Raw genomic sequence first — 27,670 nt, forward strand, 5'->3', positions numbered from 1 at the left:
GCTACTCAGGAGGCTGAGGCAAGAAAATCACCGGAGCACAAGAGCTGGAGGTTGCTGTGAGCTGTGACGCCACTGCACTCTACTGAGGGTGACAAAGTGAGACTCTGTCTCTAAAAAAAGGGGGAGGGGTATTTAGGAGTACAAAATTATGGCCTTTGGTAATTTAAAAAAATGAACACTGTCTTGATTGCCTATAAAGGGCCCACATTGGCATCAGAGCAGATTTAAAAATTAATAAAAACACTTAGAAGCTTTTCATGTGATTTGAATTTTTTTATTTGGTATATATACATTTGTCCTTATTTCTTAATTTGTCAATTATGTTGCTTAGAAGACAGAACTCTCTGCACACATAATAAATCAATAAATCCACCTTAAAAAAATCTAATATTGTTGCTTAACTTGTTTTGTGATGAGACTTTTACCCATGTAAAATAATTAAGTGTGGATGTTTTAGAATCCAATACCTTTGAATTTTTCTCTAAAATTCTCGGGAGAAATCAGAATTATTATTATTATTTTTTATTTTGCTGATCTAAACTTAATGTCACGTAAATGTGAAAGAATTGCTGCCTTTGATAAGTAGTCCCCAAAGCAAACCATTTTTTTCCAGTTATCATAACCTGATTACCAAGGCATATGTGAAGTTTGTTTTTTAAAAAGTCCAAAACAAACAAGGAAAAGTAAACCACCACAGCATTATACAACTCCAGGAAAAAGCATCTCTGCACTTAAACATAGGGACTTTGAATAGTAGCAATAATAATTAGAACCTTTGGCGTCTGCCCAAGAGCCTGTAGAGACGGAGCAGCAAATGGCCTGTGCAGTGTGTGGCTCTGCAGAAGTTCCAGGGTGACACATGCCTCACAAGCTGGTCACAATGCCAGGGGGCAAGGGTCATGTTCAAGAGCAGGGTGTTGCTGGATAAGGCTGAGGAAGCAGAGGTGGCCCCTCTGTGCTCAGTGTGTGGGTCTGTGTACTCCTTTCCCGTCAAAGCTGGCCCAGCACAGCCAAAAAAGCGGTTCCTTGGCAGGATTTAATGGCAGGATGATGTAGTCTGTTGTGACTAGTGCATTCCTTTCAGGTTAAACTAGGGAAATGGCATTGTGTTAAAATTCCAAGTGGCATGAATGTTTTATTGCCACAGTGCATTTAGCCCTCCAGGGGAGTGTGTGTGGCAGTGGGGGTGGGGGCGGGGGTGACTTAGAGACTCAGGAACTATCAGAAGAACACTTCCCTTGGAAAATTTTACCCACCAGCATGAAGCTGATTTGCTGTGATGGTCACTTAGAAGGGTTTCGCTTTTTCCTAAACTGGCTGTTTAAAGTCTTGCAGTCTGGACAATTAACAGCTGAAGAAAATATGACAAGACACACGCAAAGAGGTTGGGAGATAGAGAGGAAGAGTGCGCCAGAATGGAGCTGAGCTGCCTTCTTGTGTAAACTGCCCGAGCACACGATCCCCTCCCCCGCCTCTGTCCCCGTCCCTCTTCCCCAAGGCTGTGTTCTGCTGTCTGCCTGAGGCCAGGACTGATCTGTTAACCTTGCACCACTGGCTGGGAGGCCTCTGCAGCTCATGGTACCGTATGTTACCATTACTACTCCCCTCATTCCTTTTCACTGGCTTTTTTTTTTTTTTTTTTAACCATTTCTCTGTAAAAGGGTGTATATTAGTCCAAGAAATACAATTTTGGAATGTAGAAGGTAGAAGGTCCTTGTTTAAAACAAAACAAACTTAAGTATGGCACTTTTTCCCTCCTCTTGGCATTTAGGAGGACTAAACCCAACCATGCTAATTCATTTGCAGCCAAAGGTTTCCAGTGCGATTTAAAATCAGGAAATCTGGAAATGAGGCAGTTTAAAGATGCAAGTCATCTGGGTTGTGGATCTTATAAAGGAACTGTTGTGAAACCATACTAGCATCTCTGGGTTTTTAGGATATTTTCAGAGTTTGCATTTGTGTATCGGATACATCCATTTTTGCAAATTAACTCCAAGGGTGGAGGTAGCTCTCTAAGGGAAACTCTAGCCATTTCATTCACTGTTTCAGTTGTTTTAGGCTTAAAGTTACTAAGGCTGTGTATGATTTGACTTCAGTTGTAATCGTGTGTGTTACATAGAATGCTCTGAATTGTTTTGTGATTTGAACTGACTCAAGTTAATTTATAACAGATTAAAACGTCGATATATGGAACAGATTTCTAATTTTGCATTGTGCCTTTATAAAATATTCATGTGCTTGCTTTCCCCTCAACAAATCAGAGAAATATGTATTATCCTAGGATTACTTAAGAAAAGATATCATAGTAGTTTGACTTTTACTTTTGAGCTGCCTTTCTGTTCCTCTTCATTTTCAAACCTTAATACTTTCTTTGTTTTCATGTTCTTGTGAGATGTTATTTTCTCTTCCTTACTAATACATGTATACATATACATACATGTGTGTGCTTACTTTGATAACCACCAAATAGGTACAAGGAAAAACTTGTATACCTGCTAAAGTGCAATAGTATTTCCATTGATAAGTTACCATTTAAAAAATGTGGCAGAAATTTAACTCAAGTATGTAGCACAGAAAAGTAAAGTATGAGTGGGACTGTACACTCTATTCATAGAGGTTTAAGTACATGATTTATGTATTTCTATAAAACAGTGATTTTGTCAAGGTAGACCTCCTGAGTTTAATCTGATTAATGATATCTGTATGATGGTTTGTTCTTTTTAAACAGATATATTGACATTGTTTATGGGAAGTCTTAAACCCACAAGCAATCAACTGTATAGCAAAATCAAGATTTATTTCTGGACTAGGCACTTCAAATTTTAGGAATTCATTAAATAGTTTTTCTTACATTCTAGAGAGTACTCACTTTAAAAATTATTTCTTTTTACTCTGTTGGGTCTGGTAACAGTTTTATTTTGATGACATTTGTTTTCAGTTGTAAATTTGAAAATGTGATTTTTCAGGAGAATATTACCTTTTCCTAGAATTTTTTCTTCTTTTTTGGCTTATGGCTAACTTCAAAGGTGTTTTTTTCCCTCTAAATAGTAGAAAAACTGAATTACTACTGCCAAATTAAGAAGAAAATCTATCATGTATATTTAGATTAAAAATACATTTGTTATCCTGGTCATGGAAGCAGTTTTTACTTATTTATTTATTTTTGAGACAGAGTCTCACTTTGTTGCTCTCCGTAGAGTGCCATGGCGTCATAGCTCACCATAACCTCAAACTTTGGGGCTCAAGTGATTCTTTTGCCTCAGCCTCCTGAGTAGCTAGGACTACAGGTGCCCACCACAACGCCTGGCTATTTGTAGGGATGGGGTTTCATTCTAGCTCAGACTGGTCTTAAACCTCTGAGCTTAGGCAATCTACCGCCTCAGCCTCCCAGAATGCTGGGATTGCAGGCGTGAGCCACCACGTCTGTTTTTTATTATAAAGATTTGTTGTTTTCAGCCTTTTCCAGGTTTTTTTTTTTTTTTTAAATAGAATCTCACTCATTTGTCCCCAGGCCCCCAACAATATTGCCTTGGTGTCAGCCTAGTTCACAGCAACCTCAAACTTAATGGTTTAAGCAATCTTCCTGCCTTAGCCTCCCAAACAGCTGTAACTATAGGTGCTCACCATTATGCCTGGCTAATTTTTCGTAGAGACAGGGTCTTGCTCTTTCCCAGGCTGGTCTTGAACTGAGCCCAAGTCTTCCCACCCCATTCTCCCAGAGTGCTAGCACTACAGGTGTGAGCCATAGTGCCTGGCCTCCAGTTTGATACATTTTTTTTTTTTTTTTGAGACAGAGTCTTTGTCACCCTTGGCAAAGTGCCATGGCATCATACCTCACAGCAACTTCAAACTCTTGAGCTCAAGCAATTCTCTTGCCTCAGCCTCTCGAGTAGCTGGGACTAAAGGCACCTGCCACAAAGTCCAGCTGTTTTTTAGAGACGTCTCACTCTTGCTTAGGCTGATCTCAAACCTGTGAGCTCAAGCAATCCAACTACCTTGGCCTCCCAGAGTGCTAGGATTATAGGAGTGAACCACCTCTCCTGGCCAGTTTGATTTATTAAAAATTCCCTTTCCTTGGGTGGCGCCTGTGGCTCAGCGGGTAGGGCGCCGGCCCCATATGCCTAGGGTGGCGGGTTCAAACCCAGCCCCGGCCAAACTGCAACAAAAAAATGCCGGGCGTTGTGGTGGGCGCCTGTAGTCCCAGCTGCTCAGGAGGCTGAGGCAAGAGAATCGCCTAAGCCCAAGGATTTGGAGGTTGCTGTGAGCTGTGTGACGCCACGGCACTCTACCGAGGGCGATAAGGTGAGACTCTGTCTCTACAAAAAAAAAAAAAAAAAAGAGTTGATTGAGTTTCCGTTACATGAGACTTACTGAATGTATATATTGTTCTTAATACTTGCATCATGTACGCATTTGGCTTTTTCAATTACTATTAAAAAAAAAATACTTATGTCTCTCTCACAGAAGCTTATTTTGCTGAAGAAAATGAGGGTGGAGGGAAATCTCTTGTTTCTTACTCTTCACTGGGAATCAGTCACTGAGCAGCATAATTCTAAAATCTTACGTGGCTTTTGGGTACTTTATGAACCTTTTTATGATAACCCAGAAGGGAGGCCCTGATTGAGTTAATACATTTCTATCAAGGGACTATTCTGTTAACCTGTCTTCCTCCTCCTAACCCGTGCGTCCTTTTGTGAGGAACCTTTTTGATCCACTATTTAGGTTTTCACACAAAGTAGGGACATCAGTTCACAGATATGCAGGTTATTAGTTAGTCTTAGAGCTTTTCTATCTTTAAAACAAAGAAAAAGGAAAAATCAAAATAGCAACAATAAAACCAACAAATCCCAGGCAAACAAACAATAAAAAAATTATGTAAAAATAGTGCCTTAGCTTTCTGAAAACATTATTAAGGGCTGAATCTAAACTTTGCACTGTGATTTTAATTTTTAATAGTTTTACACTTCTTACACAACTTTTGTAATAAGGTTATGTGCTCATTGTACAGATGTAATTAAGAAAACTATGAAGAAGGTGGCGCCTGTGGCTCAGTCAGTAAGGCGCCGGCCCCATATACCGAGGGTGGTGGGTTCAAACCCAGCCCCGGCCAAACTGCAACCAAAAAATAGCTGGGCGTTGTGGCGGGCGCCTGTAGTCCCAGCTACTCGGGAGGCTGAGGCAAGAGAATCGCTTAAGCCCAGGAGTTGGAGGTTGCTGTGAGCTGTGTGAGGCCACGGCACTCTATCGAGGGCCATAAAAGTGAGATTCTGTCTCTACAAAAAAAAAAAAAAGAAAACTATGAAGAAGAGAAAACTGCCTGAAGGGCTTACCACCGTGGCACCATTTTATAAACATCTTTTAAGTCATCTTTATTCATTTACATGTACGTACAAATGCATGGATAGAGAGTAGATACATAAAAGGATTACACTATATATATATATGTGACCCTTTTTTTGAGACAGAATCTCACTATGTCTATTTTTTGGTTGCAGTTGTCATTGTTGATTGTCAGGCGTGGGCTGAATTTGAACCTGCCAGCTCCAGTGTATGTGGCTGGTGCCCTTGCCACTGAGCTATAGGAGCCAAGCCTATGTGCCTTTTTTTTTTGGCCGGGGCTAGGTTTGAGCCCGCCACCTCTGGCATATGGGACTGGCGCCCTACTCCTTGAGCCACAGGCGCCATCCTATGTGACCTTTTTTTAAACTCAACAATTTCATAGATATCTTCCCATGTCTGTAAATACAGATGTCCATCATGATTTTTAGTAGATTCTGAGTATGCTATTGTATCATAATTTATTTAACGAGTTTTGGTTTATAGATTATTTTTTCAAATAGTGGTGCTTCAACATAAATATCCTTGCTTATATTTGTATGTCTGTTTCTTTTCTTTTTTTCTTTTTTTTTTTGTTGCAGTTTTTTTTTTTTGGCCAAGGCTGGGTTTGAACCCACCACCTCCAGTATATGGGGCCAGCACCTTGAGCCACAGGTGCCACCCCTGTATGTCTGTTTCTTTTTTTTTTTGCAGTTTGGCCGGGGCTGGGTTTGAACCCGCCACCCTCGGCATATGGGGCCGGCGCCCTACACACTGAGCCACAGGCGCCACCCTGTATGTCTGTTTCTTAAAGATTAGTTCTTAGAAGTTATACTTTTGGGGAAAGAGGTATAATTTTACACATTTTAAAAGGAGTTAGCATATCTTTTCTGAGAAGGGCCAAATGGTAAATATGTTAGGTAGATGTATGGTTTCTGTAAAAATTATTCAACTTTGTAGATCCAGGCAACTGTACATGTAAAGAAATAGGCATGGCTGTATTTTAATAAAACTTTATTTACAAAAGCAGGCAGTTGGGTAGCATTTGGTCCACAGGATATAATTTCTCCACCTCTGTTTTGAAACAAAGTAGAAACTGATTAGGAAGGGAAATTTCTCCTCAGTTGGCATAAACTGCTTTCATAGTATCTTAGAACTGTGTTCTCAGTGCAGTGTCACGGGCTGGTTACTTTCTTTCCAGGTATATGGCAATCAATACTTAACTTTAAACAGCTTATTAAAGGAAGGTTCTCATACCTGCCTCTATTCCCTAAGCCTAGTAAAATTTAAACTAAGCGTCTATGTATGCCAGTATGTGTTTTAGCATTCTGTGCTTTACCTTTCAGCATACGTGACAACTTCTGAAACAGAAAAGACTTTTCCAACTTACATTTTAGACTTTATCCATATCAAAGGCTGGGTGTGGTGGCTCATGCCTATGATTGTAGCACTCTGGGAGGTGGATTGCTTCAGCTCAGGAGTTTGAGACCACTTTGAGCAAGAGCAAGACCTCTGTCTCTACTAAAAATAGAAAAACTGAGGCAAGAGGATCACTTGAGCCCAGGAGTTTGAGGTTGCTGTAAGTTATAAAGATGCCATGGCACTTTACCCAGGGCGACAGCATGAGACTTTGTCTCAAAAAAACAAAAATACTAAAATCTAAACGTTTGCTTTGAATGAGTTAGGATTTAGAGATATCCAGAAATAAATTGAAAGGAAAGTCCAGTAAGAGAAGAAGTCATTTCAGCAGAAATGTAACAATCAGCAGGGTGTCATTGCATTAGTTACTGAATATTTGCAGACTAAATTATACTGAGAAGAATGCGCAAACAATAACCTTTCCCACTTTTTTTTTTTTTTGGAGACAGACCCCTGGGGTAGAGTTCTGTAGTGTCATCCTAGAAAATATTAACATTTCTTTTTTTTTTTTTTGTAGAGACAGAGTCTCACTTTATGGCCCTCGGTAGAGTGCCGTGGCCTCACACAGCTCACAGCAACCTCCAACTCCTGGGCTTAAGCGATTCTCTTGCCTCAGCCTCCCGAGTAGCTGGGACTACAGGCGCCCGCCACAACACCCGGCTATTTTTTTTTTGGTTGCAGTTTGGCCGGGGCCGGGTTTGAACCCGCCACCCTCAGTATATGGGGCTGACGCCCTATGGACTGAGCCACAGGCGCCGCCCGAAAATATTAACATTTCTACAAATAGAATTCAGAAAGAACACAAGAGAACTATGTCAAATTAGGAAAGCCCAAATCAGTGTGCAAGCGACATCAAACAGTCTAATTAGACTGTCAAGTATTTCTTATGGAGTAGGAGGAGAAGATAAAGCTGGAAAGGCAGGCAGAGCTAGAATGTAGCAGGCCTGGAAAGAACTTGAATTGGTAATTTGGAAGGACTCTAAACATCATCTAGGAGAATATGCTTGGCAATCGAAGGAGTGGTGTATAGCACTCATTGGCAAATGTGGAATGATAAAGTTGGGATTGTTGCTTAAGGTCTGAGCATGCCCTCCTTAGACATGATCTGGAAGGCATGTGGGGGATAGCTGAGGGGATTGAAAGGGAAAAATGGACAGGCTTTCTGAACTTACTTGGTTTGGAAATTAAGGATAAGTCTTTTATTTATGACATTTTGTTCTGAGTCTTTGTTAATAGGGTTAACATAGTAAAATATAGCAAAGTCAAGGGATTGCTACAGTAAAGAAAGAAAAGCAGTGAACCTGTTTTGCTTAGCTTGAAATGTTAACTGGACACTTAGAAAATTATAGTGGGGCGTTTAAAAGTGCAGGATTAAGAAACACATAAGGGTTAGGGATTTGGGAGCCTTGTGACAGATGAAACCTGGGAAGAACATCATATCACTAAAGCAAAAGCGTGTCGGGAGAAAATCGTATCTGAATGCATTACTTATCTTTGGGTAAATAACATAAGTAAGTAGCTCTATCTTTATGTGAGGCAACTAACTCCAAAAACAGACAAAAGAATTCTTAACCATTTTCTTTTATCATTTATAAAGCAGTTTGTTTTCTACTAAGCTTCTCAAGCCACTAGAAAGTATGTTCAGTATGAAAAAAAATCTCCAAGATCCCCAAGGAAAATATAACTCCCTTTTTACTTTATCTTCTCTCTACTTCCTGAGAACCTCAGTAACCAAGATGTCACTGGTGGGAGAGGTTCATATTTTTGCCTGTCTGGTAAAGAATCCCGCAGCTTTGTATCCCTGGTCTCACTCTATTTGAGAGCTGTGCATTTGGGATGGGAGTGGGGAGGAACCTATAAAATTCCAACTTTATATGCTTTTGTGCATTTTCTTTTAAGTCTAGGGGCCTCGGCAGGCTTGGAGGGGGAATTGTGCAGTTATACTTTTGAGTTGTGAAAGTTTTTACTGTATGGATCAGCAGGACTGAATCTGCTTTCTTATTTCCTTTCTTAACATTACCTGTGTTCGGGCTTTACATGCAAATAAAAACATGTTGATTCATAGATCTTCGACATGCTACATTATGAGCTTTGGCAGCAAGGTAAAGGCTTCCCCTGGCTGTTTAGAGCAGTTGGAATTCCTCAGGTCTGTTGGTACAGTTTGTAGCCTTCCTTCAGGCTCAGTCTTCATAGTAAGTCTGATTAATGTCAAATGGGGCCAGGAGATAGTCTGGAGGAATTTGCCTCTCTAGTCAGCCATGTGCATTTAATCTAGTACTATGTGCCCATTGTATTTTATCTCTTAAACCATGTGTGGTAACTTAAAAAAAATCATTATCAGTTTAATGTAGGTAGTGTAATGCAGTTTAATGTAGGTAGTGTAATGCAGTTTAATGTAGGTAGTGTAATGCAGTTTAATGTAGGTAGTGTAATGGATATTTTGTGATTTTGAGTTCTTCAGGGTATATTTGTTTCATTTTCTCACACTTGCCACTTCTATCATATTTTATTTCTAAAACTCACTTCTCTACCTTTTCATTTAATTTTTTTTAATCACCTTTTTCTCTTTGGTATTATTAAATTTCAGAATAAAAAGACACTTTTCGGGGCAGTGCCGTGGCTCAAAGGAGTGGGGCACCGGCCTCATATACCTAGGTGGAGGTTTCAAACCCGGCCCCGGCCAAAAACTGCAAAACAAACAAACAAACAAACAAAACAAAAAACCCCACCTTTCATTTTTGTCCCATTTTTATGTCTCTGATGAAGATAAAGTGAAATGGCTGTATTTTCTTCCTAAGTAAACATCTTTCTAAAAATAATACTGCTACACTCTATAAAAATTTTTAAAAATTCAGTGCCTTAATGCTCATTACTTTAAGGCAGCCTCTTTCCTCTCAATAGAGATAAATTCATCCTTTTTCTTGATGACTGCAGAAAGCCAGTTAGAGAGGCAGAATGGAGCAAACCCAGTGGCTGAGTTCAGATCGACTTGGATCATTTTAAAGTGTCTTTTATGTAAAGTGCCACGTCATTTCCTTCTAATGTTTGCAGCATATGTGGAGTTGGCCATATCATTGCTAAAGTTGCTTACCCATTTTGACTTTTTCTCTGAACTTTCCTTTTTCCTGGGTTCCTTTTTTCCCTTAACAGAATGAGACTTTAGGGAGATACAGCTCTTGTGTCCTGGTGTATGCTCCTTCCTTCTTTTCTTAGTTGTTTTTAGTTATTTCTCTTTTAAAATTAACTTATCATCTAGAGCAGTGGTTCTCAACCTTCCTAATGCCGTGGCCCTTTAGTACAGTTCCTGTGGGTTGTGACCCACAGGCTGAGAACCGCTGATCTAGAGAGCTTGTGTCTTACCATTCTTTTTTAGTTTTTTAGTTTGCGTAGACTAATGAGTCTCAAACTTAAATGTTCATCAGCATCACCTGGAGGACTTATAAAAACAAATGATAGGCTCTATGCAGAGAATTTCTGTCAATAGGAGATCTCAGATGGGGCTTACAGATAGGGGTCAAACGAATTCTCAGGTGATACTAGTAGTGATCTTTGACTAAACAGCATACCTTGGACCACTGACCTGGAGTATTGGTTTTGTATGTCAGTTTGCTGCTGATCCCAAAGGGTTGGGTTTCTTCAGATTTTATTCACGCATTTCCCCGAAAACACTTTACTTTTTATTAATTCATTGGTCAAGCTGCTAGCATGAAAGAGAGCTCAGAAAATTGCCTTATATTTTAATTGTGAAAGGCTTGGTTGGTGCAGGAAGGGCAGATGGGGGAAATGCCCTGCTTCTTGCTACCTCTCCCACTGAAGACTTAAATAGTAGGTCCCTCTGAACAAACACAGAACTATATAGGCATTTGTAGCATAGCACTCTAGATAGACTTATAAGAGTTGATTGAGGGCGGCGCCTGTGGCTCAGTGAGTAGGGTGCCGGCCCCATATGCCGAGGGTGGCGGGTTCGGACCCAGCCCCGGCCAAACTGCAACAAAAAAATAGCCGGGTGTTGTGGCGGGCGCCTGTGGTCCCAGCTGCTCAGGAGGCTGAGGCAAGAGAATCGCGTAAGCCCAAGAGTTAGAGGTTGCTGTGAGCCGTGTGACGCCATGGCACTCTACCCGAGGGTGGTACAGTGAGACTCTGTCTCTACAAAAAAAAAAAAAAAAAGAGTTGATTGAGTTTCCGTTACATGAGACTTACTGAATGTATATATTGTTTTGGTTTCCAGCTTATAATTCTCCTTTGACACTTGAGCCTGGCTTCCATTTCCCCCAGAATTTCATTCCCTTGCTGCCTCAGACTTCTCAACCCCCGTTGGAGTAGTATGCTATGGTGCTGCTTTGGTGGAAGAGGCGAGTAACACTTACTGATAGGTACACTGTGTACCTAACTAATTTAGATCCTTTACATGCTTCCTCTCCTTCAGCCTTACCAGCCCTGCACAATGAATATAATTATTCACATTTAATAGTTGCAGGAAACAAGGCTCTCACATAGTAACTGTCTATCTTTTCAAGATATTGCAAATGAGATTTAAACAGAGGTCTAGGCCAGGTGCAGTGGCTCACACCTATAATCCCAGCACTCTGGGAGGCCAAGGTAGGCGGATCATCGGAGCTCACGAGTTTGAGACTGGCCTGAGCTAGAGCGAGACCCCATCTCTAAAAAGAACTGGGTGTTGTGGTGGGTACCTGTAGTCCCAGCTACTTGGGAGGCTGAGGCAAGAGAATCGCTTAAGCCCAGGAGTTTGAGGTTGCTGTGAGCTATGATGCCATGACACTACCTAGAGCGACAAAGTGAGACTTTTTTTTTTTTAGACAAAGAATGTCTTTGGGAAAGTTGCATTTGAGGTTTGAGAATAGAAGAAAGCTAACCTGGCTATATATAAGCATAATCGAAATTCTGTTTAATGTTAGTTGTTAGACTTGACAATGTATTAATATATGCCCCAAAGCAATAACCTAGGGTGTTTAATTTTCCAAATACCAAATTGCAAAAATGATTACAACCCAACTGAAAATAATCTAATTCTGTACTTTCTTTCTTAAATATAAAGCCTATCCTTGGGTCTGGTACAAATGACTTCATTTTCATTTTGTCCAGAGCTAAAACCCAGCCAAAATAAGAATTGTAGGAAATAAATGGAATCAGTTAAATAGTAGGAAGTTTTTCTAGTAGAACACTAGTGTAATGGATAGTATATTTTTAAAATTTTACTTCTATAGATATTATGAAATATAGAGCAAGAGTGTAGTGATAAGCCTGTTTTCTCATTTAAAAATAAAAGCAGGGCCTGGGGCAGTGGTTTATAATCCTAGCACTCTGGGAGGTCGAGGTGGGTGGATTGCTTGAGCTCACAAGTTCCACCAGCCTGAGCAAGAACAAGAAGACCCCATCTTTAAAAAACAGCCAGAAGTTGTGGCAGGTGCCTGTAGTCTCAGCTACTAGGGAGGTTGAGATAAGAGGATTGCTTGAGCCCAAGTGTTTAAAGTTGCTATGAGCTGTGACCCCAGGGCACTCTACCCAGGGCAATAAATTGAGACTCTGTCTCTCCCCTGGCCAAAAAAAAAAAAAAAAAAAGAATAAGTAAATAAAATAAAAAATAAAAACAGTGCAATGCAAATTCCTCACCCTTCCCTTACTTGTCTGATGTAAGAATTAATAAATATTATATAGCTGGGCGTTATGGCGGGCGCCTGTAATCCCAGCTACTCGGGAGGCTGAGGCAAGAGAATCGCTTAAGCCCAGGAGTTGGAGGTTGCTGTGAGCTGTGTGAGGCCACGGCACTCTACCGAGGGCCATAAAGTGAGACTCTGTCTCTACAAAAAAAAAAAATAATAATAAAATAAATATTATATATAAACCCCTTGGAGAAATCTGGAAGAAAGATTCTGTGTAATTTTAGTATTGTTCATGGCCCATTGGACTTCTCAGGGCGTTACCAGGGAAGGCAGGGTTTTATCTTTTATCCCATATATATTTTTTTTTATTAAATCATAGCTGTGTACATTGATATGATCATGGGGCATCATCATTCACTAGCTTCACAGACCGTTTACCAAGTTATCCCATATTTCACAGTATAAAAACGAGGTATATTTGTTGTTTGTGGCTGTGAAAATCTCCTGTAATTTTGCCTACAGAGGCTGCTCCTATCACAGAGCCCAGGGCACTGTTCTTCAGTAGCTCACTCAAGAGGATAAGCTCCCCAAGAAGAGAGTGAACCTCAACTAAACATCTCTTGGCTCTTGAGAGAACACTGTGCTTGCTCACAACTGCCTCTTCTGTGTCTGTTAACTTGTTGAGTAGCAGAATCGTGTACCGGTTGACTCTCTTTTGTTTTTTGTTCTCTTTTTCTGGTTCTGGGATGGCTCCTAAAGGGATCTGTATCCTGCCTTATCTAATGCCTCTATGAGGATGAATGCATTATATTTCTGGCCACTCCATATTTGAAAATGGATAAACACCGTTCTGATGTACCAGCTACTTTCTGATCAGTGATCATTCTTCAGCCTTAGGTTCTGTATTCTTGTTCCTGCTGAGTCTTACTTAGCCTGTGGTTTGATGGGTAGAGAACTTTTAAGCCTGGAATACTGTCTCCTACTTAAATTGTGGGCTGAAAAATTAAGGTATAAGTTAACTGTACCCCAAGCCACTTAGCTCATCTTCCTGTGTTTTATTTTGTATTTATTTTGCAGCAGTGTGTTTAATGTGCATCTTTATAGTGTTGGGTAATTGGTTTATTTCTTTATCTGCTCTTTCTTGCTAAGACTGCTGGCTAGCTTATTGTCCAGTGCATTTCACTTAATGGTCTTCCTGAATTCTTTGTGTTATCTGAGTACTTTTTCCTCTTGCTGCTTGGCATTGTATTGCCACTAATATTAGGCTTCCCTGTGTCTTGGAATGTGACAGTGCTTGTACTTTGCCAGGTCCCTGAGTTCTCTGATGGGTCTTTATTTCTGGTTATTGCTCTCCCTCTATTTTTTGAAACTCATTCCATGTCTCCGTTCTTTTCCAAGATCTATTTAAGTTTTGATCATGTCCTTTATCCCTTCAATGCTGCTAAACTGAAGTCACTATAACACATAAACTACAGAACCGATCTGGGCTTTGGGCCAGCCTAACTGAGGAGACTTGAGCCGACATGAAATTAGTTTATTTTGGCTATAACTTTCCTAGTGCCTATCAGGAAGATGCCTGAATGTTTAATATTTAAAAGTAAAATTAAATTTCAAGTGGACCCCCCAACACCCTGGTTCTGAGAGAAGCAACCCTGACTCTGTAAGCCCTTTCCTTGGTAACATTTTCCCCCCCAAGTTTATAATTTCTGTGCCTGTTTCTTGCTTTGTCTCCTTCTTACTTCTTTCCATCTCCATTCAGCTCAAATATTTTGAATGGTAGCTCCCATTTACAAGTTAGGGCTTTTCTATCTTCTTTTCAGAAGTCTAGGCCCTAATAGTTTTTATGTGTGATCTCCGTAAACAAATAACGTGTGTGGGGAAAGCTTGCCATATTTCCTCCCTGCCCCACAAAAAATGTGTTTTCTGGAAGCCCTTTTGACATTGAAGCAAATGCCCACTGGCCCTCCCTTACTGAATTCTCCTGAGAGGAGAGAGAGGCCTTTATGCTTGTTGTCATATCTTTTGTTTCTGCTGATTATACACAAAGTAAGTTGTAAATAGCTCTCTCACACACCATGATTCCTTTGAGGTATGTACAGGAGAGTAGATATGCACTCAGCTTCAGCCTACCCTGGGGACTCCCGAGGGTCCCTTTCAGGGCCTCTGGCTTCCTGTTATAGAGCTAGCAGAATGAAATTTAGATCAGTTCCAGACAATTATCATTCTGTAATTAAACCTGTGGCATAATGTTTAGAAATATTAGCTGATCAGTTCAGCATTTGTCTTTGTTTTAACTTAAATGTTCTTACTACTTTAAAGCGAAATCTACAAAGATACAAAAGAATAAAAATTGAAAGTCCATATAATCTTAATCACCATGAACATCTTGTAAAAGTATTGTACAACTTTGTAGGATGACATTGAAACAGAAAGTGACTTCTAGTATGAAGGAAAGTAAATAAAATGGAATTCCTCGAATCAGTTTAAAATTTATATTTCTAATGATGGTTAGGTACACACATTATCTTATTATCTTAATTTATGATGAATTACTATTATTTAAGGAATTGGAAAGTTTCTTTCTACTGTTTCTGTCAGTCAGTTTTTGATGGCTTGTGGCTAGCTGGCTAACTTCTGAGGCTTCCAAATCAAAAGGTGGAATGAGATGTGCTGAATTACAACTAATTACATTATAAACTTTTTATCTCTTTTGTATTTTCCCTGGGACATTTTGATGAATTAGGAAAGAGATATGGCTTGTCTTTTCCTTTTAAAGATTTTCCATGATAATTAATAACACTGACTGTAGTGGATGGGATGGGGGTGGTGAATTGTTAGGCAATAAACTCTTTAGTGAACATCATGAATCAGTTTTGGTTTGAATCTCAATTTCCTCGTTTTTAAAATATGGGAGTCCCACTTTCATGAGTCCTTATGGATTTTTTTTTTATGCTCAGAAATTCTAGGGCTTTAGGTACTCTCGTACCTAAATTTCCTCGTTTTTAAAATATGGGAGTCCCACTTTCATGAGTCCTTATGGATTTTTTTTTTTATGCTCAGAAATTCTAGGGCTTTAGGTACTCTCGTACTCTCGTACCTAAAGCCACCCACTTCCCTACTACTTCATTTTTACAATTAAGATTGTTGAAACATACTGGTAGCTTGCCACCCTTTCCACCCAACTTACTCACAGACCTTTTTGTTTTCTCTTAGAAACTGTGTATTTCCAAGTGTCTGAAGTTGTAATTGAATGTAATTGTAGTTGTTTAACTTTCTCCTTTCCTCTTGAGAGTGTTTATAAAGTACATTCTGTGACTGAAGATAAAAAGGAACTGGAAACTTAATGTTTGTGACATAGTCAAATAATGTTAAGGTAAGTAGGGATTTGTTTTGTGTATGTGAAATAGGGTGTTATTTATAATTTATACTTAACTTGTAAAGTATACGTTTTGGCTTATGGAATCTGCTTTAATTAGTTGAGTTGTAACATTTATTGAGGTTTTATTTTATTTTTTATTTATTTATTTTTTTATAGACAGGCTGTTGCTCTGTTGCCCTGGCTGGAGTGCAGTGGTGCCATCACAGCTCACTGCAGCCAGTCTGGAACTCCTGGGCTCAAGCTCTCTTCCTACTCAGCCTCCCCAGAAGCTGGGATTACATGTGCTTATGACCACACCTGGCTATATTGAAGTGTTATAAGGTTTTTGGTATATTCATTTTAATATAGAATATTCTAATATTAATTTCCCCCTTCTATTGCTTGCTTCCGAAGGGAGAATTGCTATTGCAGAACTCAGTATACCCCTCTGTATGTTAGCAGAGGGGTGGAATCAGTGTTATTTTCTTGGGTGACGCAACACAAATGCACAGTGTCTCCGTTCTTCTCCATGCCCCATTTCTTTCTCATTCATTAATTTAGAGGATGTCCTCCCCTTTCCCTTAGTTAGGGTGTCCAAAGACTAAAGACCAAGTTACAGGTTTTGATTTCTATTAACACTCCTTTCATTTTACTGTCTTCTTTGTATTTTTTTAGATGAAGTATAAATAAATGCCTCTATGCCACTAAATATAGTTATTATATGGTTTTCAAAATTAACTTCTTTTCTCTCTCATTTCTTAAGTTTGAATCTGGGTTTTGCAGCTTAATAGCATGTGACTCTGAGGTAATTATGTAACCATTCTGAGCCTCAGTTTTTTTCATTTGTAAAATGGAGAGGGTTGTATTCTATAAGATTACTGAGAGAGAAACATAGGTAATTCTTAAAGTAAGGTGCCCACATGGTCACTGGCACATTGGAATTCACTGATGAAACTCATGGGTAAAGACTGATTATTAACCTTAAAGACAGATGATAACTCTGTTCATTTCACCTCATGGGCATAGGCAGGGAGAAATGGTAAGAGAATTGAAACGAAAGAGAATTGGACCTAAAAATGTTTGAAGGATTAACCGAGTGCCTTTTTTAATGTGATATTTGCTAGTGAACTTGCAAAGTGGAGTTTATTGAAAATTTGGAGAAATGAACTGCTTATGGTCAAAAGAAAGAAGGAAGCACCTTCTAAGACAGCATGCTTGGCTGAAAACTGACCTCTGAACAAAGAAACCTGATTAGCACAGATGATCTTAATTGGTGTTAAAAATTCAAAGAAACCAAAATAACAGAGGAGTGCTTGTTAGGGAAAGAAGACAAAAGTGGAATGGTGCTTAGCTGATGTATTGAGATTATGGTAGGTATAGATAAATGTGATTAGTGAAGGTAATATGTATATGGAAATAATGAGTAACGATTGGAGAAAGGTTTTAGAAAGCATAAAACTTCTTTCTTTTTTTTTTTGAGACAGAGTCTCACTTTGTCACCCCTGGTAGAATGCCATGGCATCATAGCTCACAACAACCTCAAACTCCTGGGCTCGAGTGATTCTCTTGCCTAAGCTTCCCAAGTACCTGGGACTACAGGCACCCACCACAATGCCCAGCTATTTTTTAGAGACAGATTCTCACTCTTGCTTAGGCTGCTCTCAAACTTGTGAGCTTACAGTCCACCAGCTTCAGCCTCCCAGAGTGCTGGGATTACAGGCGTGAGCAACCACACCTGGCCATAAAACATTTTTAGATGAAATCCAAATCCTTTTTATCTGAAAAGTCTGAAATGAATTAATGAATCATTATAATAGCTTAATTTTGAAAGGGGATCTTAGGGGTTTTCAGTGTAGAATTCTATGTAGAAAGAATCACTCATTAAATTATAACTTTGTTTCTATTTTTATTGTTAGGACAGACTTACAAGATCCTTAAGGATAGTAACTATAAGGAAGTAAATAACTAATACATATTGATAAAAGTCTACCTTTGCTAACCTATACTAGGAACAGGAAAAATAAATTTGAAGAATATTTTAAGCATGGGAAGGAACTTTAGGAATCCTAGAATGTAATTTTCTTAATTCCTACATAAAAAAATTAAAGCACAGAGGAAACAGTAAGTCAAGACACCAATGGCAAGCAGGGATTCTATGTCTCAGTCTTTCTCTCCTCTCACTTCCTTCCTTTTGTTGCCTTCCTGCCATCCATAGACAGGTAGTAAATGCCTCCTCTACGTGCTGTGAATACAAGGGGGGAAATTTTACGTAGAACTTTTCTTCATGTAGTTTACCTTCTAAGAGTTAATAAACTTTAATAAACTTAGTTGTATGGTATTTGCAATGTATTTTGCTTACTAAGGTCAAATACATGTCAAAGGTAAAATTGTGATGGCCTGTTTCAGACCTGCAGCTGGGATGTTTCCCTTTCTGCCTGCGTCAAGTATGACTGTATGCAGTTCTCAGCAGCCTCTGTACCCAGCATCTAACCCGGCCATATTCCCCCAGGTTCCATTGGCATGTGCTGGCAGAGTGTTGGGTGCAGACTTCTGCCCAGATCTGGAGGAGCCAGACCAGAGGCTGGAAGTCCAGGTTGGAGTCTTACTGTTTTATCAGCTGGGGGTGGTGTGATAGAAACAGTGGTCCCTGAAGGCCATACCAGTATACTCATATCAGTGCTGTCAGGAAAAGGCAATCCATGAGACAGGTGTGAAGAGGGACTAATCTTAGCATGTGTGCATCAGAAGCTCCTTTTCAGGATGAATTGTCTATAACTGGAGCTCTTTGTTTATTTACTCAGGAAATATGTACAGTAGTGAATAAGAACATGGTCTCTGAAAATTGACTGCCTAGAGTTGACATGTTGTTGTGAACTACGGCAAGTCACTTAACCTGAAGGAGCCTTAATTTTCTCATCTGTAAGATGGAGATTTACTGTACAAGGCAATGATGAGGACGAAATGATTTTTGTGTATATCTAGCATTTACCTCAGGGCCTGTCATAACAGGCAATCAGTAAATATTAGCTCTCATCTTTTAAAATTGTCACTATCATGTACTAAGCACTGTGCTAGGCACAGAGGATATATGTGAGCAAGTCATGATTCTTGTATTATGTAAGATCTCCCAGCTTAGGAGAATAGCAGCCATTCAACTGGGTGCTTTCTAAGAAAAGTAGAACTTAATGATAAGTATCTTCCTTTTACATAGATTGGGAGATATGTCCTATGGTGTAAGAGAAGTTTATTAGCCAAGTACATTTATTGTAAAAGTGTTTTCAATACATTTTGTGTGGTCTTGAGGCATTAGAAGTGATTTGGTATATTGCAAATTAAAAATGTAAGTATAGCATTTTCTTTCTTTTTGTATTTTTGAGACAGAGTCTTTTCACCCAGGGTAGAGTGCTGTGGTATCATCCCTCACAGCAACCTCAAGTCTTGGACTCAAAAGATCTTCTTGCCTCTGCCTCCCAAGTAGTTGGGACTATAGGTGCCCACTCCAATGCCTGGCTCATTTTTCTGTTTTTTTTTTCTTTTTTTTTTTCTTTAGTAGAGACAAGGACTCACTCTTGCTTAGACTGGTCTTCAGCTCCTGAACTCAAGCAATCTACTCTCCTCAGCTTCCCAAAGTGCTAGAATTACAGACATGAGCCACCGCACCTGTCTAAGTATAGTATTTTGGCTAAAGGCATGTCCCCACCTCCTGTACCTTTTTTTTTTTCCTTGAGACAGTCTTGCTCTGTCACCCTGGCTAGAGTACAGCATCATCATCATAGCTCACTGCAGTGTCAAACTCCTGAGATCAAATGATCCTCCTGCCTCAGCCTCCCCAGTAGCTGGAACTATAGGTCCATGCCTGGCTAATTTTTCTATTTTTTGTAGAAACCAGTTCTCACTCTTACTCAGGCTAATTTCAAAATCCTGACCTCAAGCAGTCTTCCTGCCTTGGCCTCCCAGAGTGCTAGGATCAAAGGTGTGAGCCACCACCTAAATATAGCTTTTATATATTTTAGAAATGCCTCGTACAATATCCATATTATGTCAAACATAATTACTTAATATTTAAGGAAAGTGTGTACCAGTGCAAAGGTGCAAACTGAAGTTTCAACATGGACAGCATTCCCTAGTCTGAGCAAATTTACAGTTTTTTTTAGGCCTTCTATTTGGCATCCTTTTCTAAAATTTCAGGCTCATGGGATGAGCATACTGAGCTCAGTTTAAACACATTTTTACTGATAAAGACACCCCATGTGAGAAAAGAGAAAATATTTTTAAAGTTAACGCCTTCACAGTAAAAGAATGAGGTGGTGGTAGGACGAGGTCTCGGTTTTTGTGGTACTAAGGGTATAACATCTCTTAAACACCTGCTCTTGGCCTAGGAAAGACCACCTGAGTTCTCCTATGGCCAAAGTGGTATCGTCTGGGTGGTATATGGCTGTGATACAACAGAAAAGCAGGTGGGACACATATGAGACATGATCATGTATTTCCTACTTCTAGAAAGCTAACAGCTTGTGCATGACACATAAATGCAGGGTGATGGAAGACTTTTTGTGGAGAGTAGTCTGATCCTTGACCTTTTTGGAGAGGACGAGTGATGTTCTTCAAACACATCACCTGGAATGGTCTGTCATGGATGATTGTTGGATAATCTGTTTTTGAACCTTGAGTTACAGTGTAAAGAAAAATGAGTTTTGCAGATGTGTGTGAAATAAATCTGAAAAAGACCTATGGAACACATTATTTGACATACTAAGGGAGAAAATGTGTATTTAAAAGTTTTAAGTAAAACTCTGGTTGTGGATAAACAGGTTGTAGGATCAACATAGGCCTTGCAAAGAATACCAAGTTCCTGGACAAAGAAATGAAAGTGATGATATTATTGGATTCCTCATCTTTCATCCTCCACCATTTTGATGAACTGAATGGAAAGATTGAGCCTGTTCAAAGTTAACTATGGTAAATGGTGAATTAACAGGGACTTACTTGACTGATTTCTTCCTCCTTTCTTTTATTTCTCTTTCTTCCCAAATATGGCTTTCACATATTTTAGAAATATCTAGTACATATTCATATTATGTCAATCATAATAAACTTGATGCTTAATCTATTCTTCACCAGGTAATAATTCTAGGAGTACTTTTTAGCTTAGACTCCTTTCATTATTGCTGTGGCATACATCCTAGTCCTTCTGTTCCCCTAGGAAATGAGCCTTTTCTTATTTTTTCGTCCAACTCCATACTCTATAGTGAGGGAACTCACTTATAGGTCTCGTCAAAGTCATCTACTTTTCCTGCTTGGATCTCAGGCTTTTCCCCAGGATGAGGGATTATAATCTTTAGAGAACTTGCTGTTTGGTCTCTTGATTCTGAAAATTATCTCCTGGACACTTCAGTTGAGGAGCAATAAGTTGTTTATATCCTTCCTTTTTTTTTTTTTTTTGAGAGACAGAGTCTCACTTTGTCACCCTCAGTAGAGTGCTGTAGTGTCACAGCTCACAGCAACCTCCAGCTCTTGGGCTTAGGCAATTCTCTTGCCTCAGCCTCCTGAATAGCTGGGACTACAGGAGCCCGCCACAACGCCCGGCTATTTTGTTTTTGTTGTTGCAGTTTGGCTGGGGCTGTGTTTGAACCCGCCACCCTTGGTATATGCGTCCGGACCCCTACTCACTGAGCCACAGGTGCCGACCTATATCCTTTCTTAAAAAGGATTTTTGTTTAGACACATAGTTTTGTAATCTGGTTTACTTTTATACTGCAGCTGACATAAGTTCTTAGGACTGGTGAAGCCCCTGGCTGATCGTACCCTCTTAAACCTTTGCCTTTTATCCCTAAAATTTTTCTTAGCAACTTTATTAATAATCCCAGGCTCTCCAACTCTCTTCCACGAACATACCTTTGGTTTTGGATGTCCATCATCCTTCAAGTCTGTGCTTGACTTGACTTCTGCAAGAAGATCTGCTGTGTTTTGTGTTAATATGCTTGATTTAGAGAAGTGACTGGAAATCAAGAGTCTGATTCACTAGCTTCCTTTACTTTCCTCAGTGGTTTTTGAATTAGGTGTGAAACTGGTTTAACTGATGCATAGTAGCAGAGCATTGCACTCTTTACAATCATCTTCTAGGATCTGGCTATTGCAGTTCAGATGCCCCCTTCACTGTTGATAAAAACTTTTTTTTTTTTTTTAATCAGAGGAAAGTTACTTTCTTAGCCTAACTGTGCCTCCTCATGTATTAAGTTAGTTTAACATAGTTCTTTTCTTGTTTGAGAGTTCAAGATAAGAGATTTGACTTGGTATTTTTTACCACTGAGCTGCTTAGAAAATTAGTGTAAATAATGGACCAATATTTCAATACCGGATTACACACAGTTTACTGTGATGTTTTATAAACCACAGACTCCTTTCTGCTATGAATGCGTGAAGGAATTCTTTTTTTTTTCTTCCAGACATACAGGGTGCAAGTATAAATTTCCATAAAATTTAAATGAGGTGCTTCCTGTAATTAATGAACAATTGTGGCTGCTCTCTGGTCTGCATTGTAATTAACCGTGATCAGGCTTGTTTAGTGATGACACCGTTCCTGTAATAATTTGACAAGCTACTGTGAATTTGCCAGGTTATTAAACAACCTGCAGCATTCACTTATGGAATCACAGGGATGAGCTTGGCTGCTGCTGCTAGTTAAATGCAGCATAAGGGTGAACCAAAGCTGCCCATTGAATTCTATTGATCACCATGAATAAATTGAAATTCCTATTATTTTGGAGAAGTTAATTAATTTCATGAGGGGTGTCTTGAAAACTTTTTATTACATAATAAATCTACTGGGGCAAAGCTGGTCATTTTTATGAACTCACAATGAAGGCAGCAAATTCCCTGTATTATTAACACCACTGCTGTGGACTAAACAAAATCTGAGGCGCTCCTTTCCATCTTATTAAAGAGATACAGTTATTTTTTAGAAAAGTTCCCTCAACAAATCTATCCAAAACATCTCCCCAAATATAAGTTCACTTTCTCTCTTTTCTTCTGTTTAAAACAACAGATGACCTTGTTCTAAACAGAGTCATGTTGCAGGTAGAGTGACTTAAATGGACTGGTAGCTTTATATCCTTGGTCACCAGTGCACTGGTCTTCCTACCCCCTCTTTTTAGGTTAAGAACGGTTCAAAACATTACTGTCTAGTTACTGTGGTGTCTTTCATTCAGATTCTGTTTATTGACTAAACCACAAGGATTCCTGCCCAAAGTACCAGGCGGTCTATGCTTGACTGATTTTGATTTTCTAACATCAGCCCTGGGGTTTATTTGAAAAATGTACATACACTGCAGCTTTAACAAGTCAAGTGACTGCATGTTTTTGACCATGGAGTAGAGTATATCTGAAGATCATTAAATTTAGCGGGGGAGGGGGGTTAGGGAATAAGTATAGTAGTCATTGTACCATTGCGGAGAGTGTGTGTGTGTGTGCGCGTGTGTGTGTGACACATGGTTTTTGTCTTTTCATCTTCTCCAAGAGCCAGAAAGTTTCCTGCAGTTCTCTTTCCAGCTATTGACAAATGATTGCCAGATGTGAGATCTTTGCAGTGCTCTTTCCCTCAGCAAACCTGCAGCGATGGGATATTTGATTCTCCCTTGCCCATTTCATCTCCTTTCCACATCTGCCAGGGACACACAAGCAATACATCCCTACATGAGAGTTTAAAGTTTACTCTACTCAGCTCCTTTTTCCCCTCTGATAAAATGTTTGGAGACAACAGAATGAGGTCCATATGACTCTCTCCCAACTTCACTGTATGAAATTAGTTGTTTATTTTACTTATCTACCTCTCAGTAATTGAACTATTTCATTTTAGTTTCAGTCCATGGAAAATTTGATATAACTCTGGGAGTGCTAAAAGTTTCCTATTGTCTGTTTCTTAAGTATGCCCCCATCACAACGTCCCTTTGAGTGCCTTAATTCTGGTAAAAACTATACACTACTGGTTTCATAGGGCTTCCCAGGAAACTAATTTTAATAAACAACTGTCATAATATTAAATGTGGCATGTCTGGCAAAATTTAGCATTCATTAAGCATTTAAAAAGCTATTCATAGATCGGGGGTGTCAACTTGTTTGGCTTGATTAGTTTACCTGTCCTTGTATTGTCAAAATTGATATGGATAAGACTTTAGTTTTAATCACAAATAGCTTAAAAAAAGGAAAGTACCCTAAGTTTTGGAAGCATGTGAAATTAGCTTGTGTAGGCCGCACACATAATCACTAACATGTACAGAAATCTTCTGCATCTGCTTGGAATCTTTATTGATATTGATTTTTTTTTCCTCATCTCAGTTTGAAAAATATTTTCCAAAATGCCATTATAGCTCATGTTCATACTATAGGGTGGCCTGACACAGGTGGCCCGTCTGTTTTCCTATTACACTTTTTGGCAACGAAACGGCCCCTTATTCCCTGAATAAGATCAGTGGGCTTTTTTTTTTTTTTTTAAACATTTAAAAAATAATCCATAAAATGTCTGCCACATGTTCTCTACTTTATGGAAATGTTTTCCAAATTAGAGCTGTGGAATTGGATTCTCATTGTAAAAGTGCTTGTGTGTTTACTATTTCTGCTACTTTTTTAGCTACCTGTGATTTTTGTGAATTTATATTTTTATGTAAAATTCAAATAAGAACTATAGTTATTTCTAAATTTCTGTACTAAGAAAAGAAATCTGCTGTTATTAAAGCCCATATCAGAATCAAAATAGGAAAAGTGTGAAGTCTGTTTTTCAATATGTTCTTTAAAGAAATTAACAAAACAAAAACTGGATTAGAACAACAAAGGCCAAAAGCTTCTGAAAAGATTAAGTCCTGCTAAGCCTAAGTAAATGGAGAAAAACTGTTTACCAAAAGTTGCCAAAACGTTATATGTTTCTATTGGAAATTTTTATTGAATAGAAGATAATTACAGCTGAAGATGAAGACAATGATTTCAAATGGTTTACTCTTAAAAACAAGATGATGATCATTCTGGAGGGGGTTATGTTTAAACAACACCCCCAAAACAAATTTCCTCAAAACAAAACAAAACAAAACAAAACAAAACAAAACAAAATCCCTATGGAAAAGTTTATATCAACATTATTATTGTTCTATGACACTCCCTGGGGACTGACACCATGCCAGGCACACAGTGGATGCCAATGGACGGGGAAGGTGGAGGCAAAAGGCTCTTTCATAAAGCAACAAGGTTAGGAACTCCTGTGGCAGGAGCCAAGTTCTTCTGAGTTTAGATCACTTCACATAATTTGCCCTCGCTAATACATTTGCTGGTTTCTCATGCCTTCCTGCTTTTTCCTCACCATGGTTACCCTGGGAGGCAGAGAGGTGCTAAGCAATGGAGGTGTCATCCGGCCTGTGCACCTAGGGAACGTCCTTCAGAGGACGACTTGTCACCAGCCGTCAAAGAAGAGAGCGGCTTTGTGGTCTCTGAACATCTGGCAGCGCTGCACAGGAAGCTGAGGGGGTGTCATTAATTGTGATGAAATAATTTAAACCATCAGGAATAAATGAGGCCGTTAAGCTAAGTTCAGATTCCATTTGCCATGCACATGTGTCTAGCAGCCTGTGTGCAGTTAAAAAAAATTGAATTATACTAGCTCATGAGTAGAAGTGAAACAGATACTGTAAATGAAACAAGTTGCTATATAGTGATGACATCGTGTTGAACCACTTCACAGAGTTACAGTTTGTAGGATCAATATATTGAAAGTGGTATATTATTCAGTGAATTTATATGTGAAAACATTCTTATTACCATAAGAATATGGTAAGGACTAGCAGTTTATTGGTATACAGCGAGGATGAGTAGGTGGATGGTTAGAAAGAAGCAAGCTACAGGTAAAGGTGGAGTGGGCTGTGTAGGGGCTTCTTTGCCTGGTTGAATTGGTCCACTGCCTGACTGTTTTTTTTTCCTTGAGACACAGTCTCATTCTGTTGCTCCAGGCTAGAGTGCCATTGCATCAGCCTAGCTCACTACAACCTCAGACTCCTGGGTTCAAGTGATCCTCCTATCTCCTGAGTAGCTGGAACTACAGGTGCCTGCCACATAGCTGGGCTAATTTTTCTATTTTTGATAGAGACAGGATCTTTCTCTTGCTCAGGCTGGTCTGGAACACTTGAGCTCAAGGGATCCTCCTGCCTCCGCCTCTCAGAGTGCTAGGATTATAGGCATGAGTCACTGGGCCCGGTCACACAACCTGCCTTTCTATAGAGTCTGGCAGTGCCCTTGCTCTGTACACATAGTGCAGGTTGGAGTGCAGTTTCTCTCGGATGACTAACTGTGGATGTCTCTTTCAGAGCTTCCGACTCTTTGAGTACTTTCATGTTGTTTTCTTGCTATTAAGAACAACTGTCTTTGGTGATAAGAGATTACTTCTCAAGCAAATATATCTGCAAGACTTTGCACAATCAGGGAACACTGATTCCAAATGTAATTTTCAGGCAGCTCCAATTTCTTTACAAAGGAAAGAATGTCAGGTTTGGAATGTGGGAGCAACTCTTGAGGTTTTGTGCACTGCACTGAACAGTAGTGTGTAGGTTCCAAGGTACATTTTTAAAATAAAAGTCATTCCATTTCACAAAAGTGAAGTTTTCAAACTTGAACTTCTATTCAAAAATAAACATAGAAAGTCAAAAAATAAAATGAAGCTGTTTAGGTTCTGAATGCATTGATAAAAATCATCAGTGGTAATCCCTCTGTCATAAAGTCACTTTACTAAGTCACTTTAACTCCCTTTGCTCCCTTCATCCGTTTTTACCGTTTTTACCTCGTTGCTTTTCTCTTTCTGTTGTGTGTTGCCTTCCTCCCTTCCCTTTTTTCTCTTTTCCCTTCTCCTTTCATTTATTCTCACTTACAGTTTTTATCCTTTTATATTTGTTTCTCTTTATGATCTGTTTTCATTCTCTGTCCAAAATAGACATGGGCTACAATTCAGTTTCATTTATAATCTTACTTGAACTGCTGCTAGTTAAATGATTAATATCCATACTTACTTAATTTGTAAAGTTACAAAATTGAGGTTGCATTTTTGCATAATGTGTGCACATTGGTAGATTTCTTTTAAAGAATGTGAATGAGCCTTAATATTTTTCAAAGGAATGCAGAACACTCATTGAGTTATCCTTTTCCTTGGACTTCAATTAAGTTGTTAATGGTGAAAGTCATCCAGAAGGTTGAGGTTCCATGTTACCATCTCTCTTCTTACTCCGGACATAGGAATAAGATATTCACATCCATACACTTGAGCTTCCTGACTTCAGACATGCTTGAAGTTTAACAGAATAACCAGTAGATAGGATACTGTTTGTGTGTGTTTTTATTTCTGGATTTTATTTTAATTGACATAATAGAATAGGAAGACTTGAGTTTTTTGGTTTATCTCTTGGTTACTGCTGGAAGGATCGAAAGAGATGGTGTCTGTGTTTAAAATAGTCTGCCTAGCACAAAGCTAACAGCAAATGCGCCGTTTTCATTATGTGAATTATTTTTATTGCCTTCTGACATCAGTAAAAATTAGAAAGAAACAGATAAAAGTTAGAAATAAAGTTTTTCTTGAAAATTTCACATATATTTTCAATTTAAATATTATTCACCTTAAAACTACTCTGTTTTTTTTTTTTTTCTGTAGAATAGGAACTCTAAGATGAACATAGAAAATTTTGGCATAATTATTTTTCTTTCTTTCTTTTTTTTACTTGGCATTCTGTAGTGCATTTACTTCTCAAAATAAATAAGAAAATGATAATATGTTTAGCAGTTACTGAAGTTTTCTTTGTTAAATATAATTACAGAAAAAAAAATAGTTCCATGAACTTAAGAGTTATTTATTCCCTTTTTTTATTTTAGTGGTAGGTAAACTGGATGCCCCTATATATTCAAGAGTCCTTCTTTATTCTTCACTTGCTATTGT

The 27,670-nt window shown here is 38.9% G+C and overlaps 1 protein-coding gene across 8 annotated transcripts in view; it reads left to right on the forward strand.

The window, feature by feature from the left end:
* The window catches only part of BNC2 (basonuclin 2), a 485,316-nt gene that overhangs the window by 170,775 nt on the left and 286,871 nt on the right, over positions 1–27,670 (forward strand). For 4 of the 8 annotated variants that reach the window (XM_053572235.1, XM_053572240.1, XM_053572292.1 and 1 more), the window contains one exon: positions 18,224–18,307. The exons of the other annotated variants lie outside the window; for them this stretch is intronic. In XM_053572235.1, coding sequence (XP_053428210.1) covers positions 18,224–18,307 — 84 coding nt within the window. The remainder of the gene's footprint in view (positions 1–18,223; positions 18,308–27,670) is intronic. 8 annotated transcript variants of the gene reach the window in all.

Source organism: Nycticebus coucang, chromosome 2, assembly GCF_027406575.1.
Source record: "Nycticebus coucang isolate mNycCou1 chromosome 2, mNycCou1.pri, whole genome shotgun sequence".
Taxonomy (NCBI): Eukaryota; Metazoa; Chordata; class Mammalia; order Primates; family Lorisidae; genus Nycticebus; species Nycticebus coucang.